Source organism: Trachemys scripta, chromosome 1, assembly GCF_013100865.1.
Source record: "Trachemys scripta elegans isolate TJP31775 chromosome 1, CAS_Tse_1.0, whole genome shotgun sequence".
In the NCBI taxonomy this organism is placed as follows: Eukaryota; Metazoa; Chordata; order Testudines; family Emydidae; genus Trachemys; species Trachemys scripta.
In genome coordinates, this window is record NC_048298.1 from 331,132,557 (window position 1) to 331,140,583 (window position 8,027).

At 48.2% G+C, this 8,027-nt stretch overlaps 1 protein-coding gene across 1 annotated transcript in view; it reads right to left on the reverse strand.

The window, feature by feature from the left end:
* Positions 1-6,991, reverse strand: part of CHRDL2 (chordin like 2) — a 65,527-nt gene extending 58,536 nt beyond the window's left edge. Inside the window, exon 1 of the mRNA XM_034759711.1 lies at positions 6,803-6,991. Within this exon, the coding sequence (XP_034615602.1) occupies positions 6,803-6,884 (82 nt within the window). The 5' untranslated portion in view covers positions 6,885-6,991. The remainder of the gene's footprint in view (positions 1-6,802) is intronic.
* Between the last annotated feature and the right edge of the window lie 1,036 nt (positions 6,992-8,027).

Genomic DNA, 8,027 nt, shown 5'->3' on the forward strand with positions numbered 1-8,027 from the left:
CTTGTTATGCCCATAGATTGTAAATTCATGCCACACCCCTCTTCACTTTTCAGAGCAGGGGACAAATGAGCAGGGGTTTAGTTGCCATAGGTTTTCATCAGGGTCATGCCCTCACCAGCTAACCTTGTTTTAAGTGTGTGTTAATCAGTATCAGTGTTTCAAGCGCAGTTGTAAATAAAAAGTAAAAAACGACGTCTGGTACAGAAAGTCCAGGGGCTGATCTGACAGCCCTGTGTTTACGGAGGGCTTCAAAGGAAAAGTATAGAAAAAGCTGTGAAGGGGACTTGTTAAAATAGGCTGGGTTCTTGACCTGTTGCATCTTAGCTACTCTTGTATCAGCGCTGACTTCTACACGTGCACTAAGTCCTGGTGCTAAACATCACCATCGAGCTTCTAGCGGGTTGTAGCTACCGCACATACATGGAAACAATTTCCCTTTGCACTTGTACACAGCACGTCTCATTGGAGGATCTCAAAGCATGTTAATGAGGCCTCACGACCTGCTCCCCACCAGACATGGATGCATTAGCGTAAAGTGAAATCTTCTTAACTGGAGCACTCCTGTGGACAGCCCCATTAAAGGGCCATTCCCAGCTGATGGCCTAACCCTGTACACAAGGCAGTCATTGGGAGTTTTGTTGTTGACCTTAATGGAAGCTGGATCAGGCCTTATGGAAAGGGGGTCTTTAAAAAAAAACGTGTCAAGATGACTTCCATGCTCAGTGGTAAAATAATAGTTCCTGGATTCTCCAGTGACACTGATGTGAAACAGGCTCTGTTTCACTCTACATTAGCAAAGTGCATGCGACCACAGTCACATTCTTGTTGAGTTCGTGGCCTCAGTGGTATCCCAGGGCAGTGGGTTCCACAGATTAATTGTGCATTGTGTCAAACAGTACATCCTTTTATCAGATTTCAGTGTGTTGACTTTTAATTTCACAGGGTGCCTCCTTGTTTTTGTGGATTGAGAAAGGATACATCAGTGTTCCTCATTGATCTCCTCTAGACCAGACATCAGGAGTGGCGGAAGCACCCTAAAACAGGGGAGGCATAGGCACCCGAACCGTGGCCCCGCCCTCCTGTGCCCCGCCTCCAAGGCTCCACCCCCACACCACCTCTTCCCCCCGAGCACCTGCCCTCCCGCTGCCCATTCCCCTGAGACCCTGCCCTCGCACTGCCCATTCTCCCCAAATCCCTGCCCTCACACTGCCCCTTAACCCAAGACCCTGCTCCCACACTACCTCTTCCTCCCAAGACCCTCTACCCCTGTCACTCGCCCTTACGGCAGGTAAAAAGTGATGGGGCCATGGCCCCTGGCTCCCCCTGTTCTGGTGCCCCTGCCAGACATTCTTTTTTTTACAGTAGCATTTAGAAGCCCCAGTGGAGTTCCAGGCCCTGCTGTGCTAGGCCGCGCTGTGTAAGCACACAGCAACAGACAGTCCCTGTCCTGTAGACCTTACAATGTAACTAGACAAGACAAAGGGAAACAGAGGGGAAGTAACTTCCTCGAGGTCACCCCACAGGTCTGTGACAGAGCAGACAATACAACCCAGGCCTGCTAACTCCCAATCTAACACCTTATCACTGGACCACTCTGCCTCTCAGATTTCATATACCTCTTTCACATCAGCTTTTATTTATCTCCTTGCTATTCTGAACTGCCCTAAACGTTATTACCTCTCCCCATGGGGGAATCCATGTCTTTTCTTGCTTTTCACTGGACCATGTCTAGGTTTGCTACGTGTTCCATGAAAGACTTGTGCCAGCACAGATTAACATTCTTATGCCAGGCAATAGTTAACTACAGTGGTGTGAGCAATACTTCGATGACAATGCATGAGGAGATGTGATCTTGTCAGTTCCGATAGTTTGGCCTGGATCTGTACCAACCGGAAGATGACTAAAGAAACCCGGAGCACTGCAGAAAGCAATGCTGGAGTTTCATTAGTTGGCACGCTCCTCCTGGAGTCAACACTGAAGCAATACCCTGGCAGGGTGTTAGGGGGCGCTGTGTTTCTGGGGTGGTGTCACCCTTCAAAGGACTGAAAATTGTGATCATGACCACATGGGGTCATTATAAATCTCGTGGCACTTTCTGTAACAACATGGTTACAAATCCTGGCGGCCTGCGCTAATTTCAATGCAGGTAACTGCATTCTGCTCAGCTGCTGGTCCTCATTTCTAATGAATAAGCTACTCCGCACTTCTTGCCTTAAACGGCTGTGCACTGTTTGCGATGTGTTGATAAATATTTACCATGCTTGAACCCTGTTTCAGTAATCTGTGTGCTCACCATCTGGAATGCCTTCCGTCAACCTAGCAGTGTCTATAATGGGGCTTTGGTTGGCTTAATTACGTCTCTTGGGATTTTTCACACCCTGAGCCACATAGGTAGGTCAACCTACATTTGAGGTGTAGACCAGGCTACAGGCACATCTACACTTTGAGTTGGAGGTGTAAATTCCAGCTGGAGAAGTTAGTTCTGACTGATTTATAACCTCGGAGGCAGGTTACCCCGAGTATGTACCCATCTGAAATGCTAGCTACATCCGCAGGGCAGCCAGCCCCTCCCATCTCTGCAGCGACACTCTGTAGTGCAACACCCACTTGGCCTGAGTCCCAGGCCAGCATCCTAACGCCTGGCCCATCCCTCCTCTTCTGTACACATCTCCAGGCTATTTGTGCAAGCTCTGAGGGATCTTATTTCCCACCACAAACCTCCATTCCAGTCCATCAAATATTTCCCGGTTTGGAGAAATCTCCAAATCCAAGCACAAGGAGCCGCTCCCTCTGATCTTGCACGCGCACTAAAAACGGATCTCTGCATGACCAGTTTCGACCGGGCTCTTTGTAGATTCGCTAGCTAATAACCATATGTATTGGATTGATTTTGTTATTTTGTGCTAGCGTGGGGTTTACATTGTATAAGGGAGCGCAGTGCATTGGGCTGGGCTCTTAAATCATCATCACACTAACAGCCAGACCCGCCACCCTTACACTGAGTAACGCCTCACTTTTCATGTCATCTCATCGTTCTAGATCATCCCAGCTAGCTCCATGCACTGATCCTCCTTCCTTCACGTGGAATCGATCAAGCGAAGGTGCTTACATGGCCCCCAACACTGCAGTATCTGAGCCCGTCTCACTCTTCAGTGTATTTATCCTCCCAGCACCCCTGTGAGGCAGGGCAGTGCTGTTCTCCCATTGTACAGATGAGGAACTGAGGGGCAAAGTGCCACAGTCTGTGGCAGGTCAGGGACTTGATGCCTGGTCACCTGGATCCCAGACTAGTGCCTTAACCCTGGACCAGCCCTCCTCTCTGAAGAGGGGCTCAGGGCCTCCAATGCACCGTACCCACACTCTGAGACCTCTCTGTGCTGTCTGCGACCCTGCTGGGGAGGAGGTGGAGTCGGTGCACCGGGGAGCAGGGGGTGGGCCAGGGACAGGATTTGCAGAGGATGTGCACTGTCCACATTCCAACCCCACGGATCTATGCTCTGAAGTTAATAAACTGCCAGGTTTGCTCTGGATCCCCCTGCGGATCCTTGAGAGCTACTTCAGCCAGAGGGATAATAACCAGTAGCAAAGCTCCAATAGTGCTGCATTGGTGAGGGGGAGGGAGCAGGAGGGGACAGACCTGTGGCAGAGCTACAAGGCTTCATGCAGATCCCAGGGACAGCTTTTCCGCAGGGGAGCAAACTCTACCACCCCATGAGAGAACGATTCAGGGAAATCTCAGCTAGGAAATTCCCGTGTAGGCTTCCTCCCAAGAAATCCCCTCCTACAGCTTTTCACCTGGGAGGGAACAATCTAAGCCACTAATTTCACTGGGAGTAAGGATGGCAGAATCTGGACCTAGGTGAGTGAACCCACAGCACACACATTCGCAGTAAGTGGTACATACCCGTGTCTACGCACTCAGACTAAAATCTACCAGCCTGTGCTGCCATTGAATCACTTTTGAAGCCCTTGGCTAGAACAACATCGAACCCTTTGGAACTTGTTCGCTGCCTGACAGCTGAAAGCAGACAAGTTAACAGGTGCAGGAGCTGGAGTAGCCACTGTCTAGCTGCGTATAAGAGAGACCTCTTCTGGTCGAAGAGAGGAGAGTTATGTCTACAGTCAGCCCTGCTTTCTTTTAGCTCACCAGCTAAAGGCTCCTACTTCTACCTTGTCAGATCCCCAGCTAGCATTGCCCCTCCATCATTGCTACCTGGGAGAGCCTTCTGCTGAGTTAGCACTGATCTCAGAGATGTAGCTTTGAACTGCCATGTGCCTTGCAAAAACAGCTGTAAAGCATGTGTGAAGTGGCTCCGCTGATTTGAGCAACATCTACTCACATACGTCAGATCAAGATTAAGCCCTAACACTTTGATATGCTGTGGAAGAAGAAGAAGCAGATGAAGCCATAAGCTTTGGGCACAAAACTCTATGTCTTAGTTTCAATATGCTAAACTGCATTACCAGTAGTTTACCAGTTTCCAAATCGCATGTTGGGATGTTATTGCATCTGGTGAGTAAATACCAGTGAATGAAATAAACATCCCCTACCAATAAGATAGCCTGTCTCACTGAAACTCAGAGGTAAAGCGAGGAGCTGCTGGGGTTGGAGTATAGGGCTTTCCCATGTCAGTGGACTAGATGCCAAAGAAGGAACTCCTCCTGCATCATGGCCAGCAGAGAGATGCCCATGCTCATGTCCCACTGCACAACAACCTCTCTGATGAGTTTATGAAGGCACAACGTAGGCTTGCTGTATAATGTGAGCAGAGAGGAAAGGTGAAGACGGCAGACTAGAAAAAGAAGTCACCCATGCCCTTGTTCCGAAATCAGGTCGTTAGTAGTAAAGGACAGCCAGACAATTAACCAGGCTCAGATACACACTTCCAGTCGGAACTATTGCTCCGAAAAAATATCTCCTTGGGGGAGTGGGTGGGGATAGGAAGTTCTGCAAGGTAAGTAACAGAATCTTATATGTGCCTGGTACCAAACTCATCCCTAGCATAATGGCTGATTTCTGTGGTGTTGCCTCATAGAGGAATTTGGCCCATTGTTTCTAAAGGCTATTCGCCAGTCAGTGGAAATCTGCAGCTCCTACCTGCACTGAGAAGCAAGAGCAAAGTAGAGATTGCCAGACTGGATCAGTTCCGAGTTCTAGCTAGACCAGATCCTGCCTCTGACAATGGCCGGCACCTGATGTGTCAGAGGAAGGTGCAAGAAACCCCACAGTGGGCAGATGTGGGAGAACCTGCCTCCCACGAAAATCTCATCCTAATCCCTAATCGGTAGGGAATGTCTTAAACCCTGAAGCATGGGGCTTCAAATCCCTTCCCAAGCTCTTCGGTTAGTATCAACTATCACAATACTAGGAATTGTTTCTGTTAGTGATACTTTTGCCTTCTGATTAGCTCTGTCAGAAAGTGGAATGATTCTCAGTTGCCTGGGCTTGCCTTGGAAAACTTTCCTTACCAGCCCTGTATCTGCCATGAGAGGAAGACCCCGGCATGGAGGATATTCAGCAAAAGCAGCGAGGGCGAGCATGAGACTATTGCTAGGGGGATATCGGAAATGCTTGCAGGTGAACCAGAAGCATGTGGGTTCTGAAAACAAGACCCTCTAGAAAAGGAGCATCAGTAGCTCGCTGCACTTAATGAGAGCCTGCACTGTACTCACTTTGGACGGGAGGGAGAGAGAAGACATTATAAACAAAAGCTTTACAGGTAACAACTCCCTTAGAAGCTAGGCAGAAGAGAACGCATCCACACTAGTTTTCAACGCAAATACTTCTATCCGTTTATTAACAAACCTCTGCACTTTGTTAGCACTTCTGTTATTATCACTGATGCCTGCATGCAAGGCACTTTATGGACAAGTATGAAGCCAATACCCTAAAGACAAGATCTCTAAGCATTTTAGAGGCTGTAATGACTTATACCTCAAACACAGAACACCACAGTGTTACTGGCCCCATTCTACATATGGGGAAACAGAGGGGTTAAGAGACTTGCCCAAGGCCACACAGAGCAAGCCTCTGGCAGTGCTGGGAATAGGGGTCAGCTCTCCTGCAATCTAATCAGAAGGGCACCTTTTTTTCTCCATAGCTGTAAGGACAAGCGTCCCTGCTTCAATCCATTGGAACACCGTGCTCTGAGTTCCTTACCACAGACTTGCCACAAGCAGGGCTGCTGTGCCATTGCTCGTTTCTCTTTGGAACATCACTGGTGCAAAAGCCGATTGCTCAAAAATCATAACTCCCTGCACCTGAGAGTCTCTTCTGGGGCAAGAGGTTCATTGACATGTTACTGACACTGCATTCTGTCACCTGAGTACGGATGCCTGGTTAGTACAATCCGGAGCATCAATCAGTAGCTCACGCTCTTTAAGGCAAAGCTGTCTCTAGCAACTGAGCTGTTCACAACCTTGTGACTCAGGTTCTGATCTCAGCTACACCAGCGGAAAGCAGCAATAGAGCCAGTGAAGAGAATTTACACAGGTGGGACCCAGATTAGAATCTGACCCTATGTTTTCAGACCTGGTACCCACTGCTGTCAGCATAAGGGAGACCACATGCTAGTAATACATGCATCTCTGCACTTATTCCTGCCAAATGCAGCCTTTCCTAATTATCACTCATTATCCATGATGATCATTCCTTCCAGACACAGAGACAGAATCTCTCGGGGAAAAATCCCCCAGCACACAACTGCACAGTCCTGGTCCCCATCATTGAATTCCTTCCCTCCCATACTTCTCATCCTTAATCATTCCTTTATATCTTATTTTTTAATCGCTCTTTACTTACGAGCTCTGGCTTCAATCTCAGAGGCAATAAAAAGCAGCAAAAATCCCAGGAAAAAGGAAAACTCTCTGATTTCAGGAATCATTCTTCCTTTCAAGGGGAGGAGGGGGGAAAAAAACCAAACCCCCAAACGCTTTCTTTGCAGAACGTTTACAAAGGACTCAATATCCACCAAGCTACTTAAGAGCAGCAGCAAGCGGCCACCGAGTCAGCATATGAGACACAGGCACGACACAGCTAATTCCTTCTTTACTCAGAGCTCCCGCCAGCAGTTTGTTTTAGTCTCATCAAAGGCGCCTCCTTTTGGGGAAAGCGAGGAACTTTGTTAGTTGTTATTTTGAAAAAAAAATCAGCACTTTTTTTTTTTTTTCCCCACTTTTTTTTTTTTTTTTTTAAGTTTTGTGAAATTCCTCTGCTTCTTGGCTGCACTAGGGGAGGGGCTTCAGTGAGGAGGATTTGGAAAGAGTGGAAACATATTAACCCCTCCCTTTCTGCAGCCTTCCCAGGAATATTCTCTCCCCCCTCACCCTGTCATGGTGAATAACATTCCTAGGATTTTTCCCCCACCGTGCAGTTTTCTCCCTTCCCCCCAAATACCTTATCCCTTCTGTAGAAAAAAAAAACCCATACTGAAGGTTTCTTACAACACATCAAAGGCTGTATCATCAGTTTCACATCTGATATGTCCCCAGTCGGGGAAACGTATCCTGCTCTCAGGGTATGTCTTCACTGCAGTTTACCCAAGTCCAGGCAGCCAGCTGAGCCAACCCTGGGTGTGAATGTCCACCCTGCTAAGCCACCCTCAAGTCATACCCCTGTAGCTGCGTCCACGCTGGCGCTGGGTTAACCTGAGTCAGGTGCTAGGATTTCTGGGGCGTAGCCCATGGTTCTTAGTGCTGCACTGAGCTGTGCCACTCTAGGAATCGTTCCACAGTGTACTGTGGGAGAACTTGTCTGTCTTTCCCAGGCCCCTGTGTGGAAGTGTTCTTAGCCTGCCAACCCAGCAAACTAAAGTACTTGTGACTCAGCATACCAAGAGGAAATCAATACTCTACTAGGTCTTATCATCACTAACTGCTTTGTTCATAGGATGGGACCTATGGTTTGGAAGTCCAGAGATGTGGGTTTCACTCCTGGCTTAATCACAGATATCCTGTTTGACCTTCATGAAGTCACTTAGCCACTCTGTGCCTCAGTTTCCTCTCCTATAAAATATGGATAATGTTGT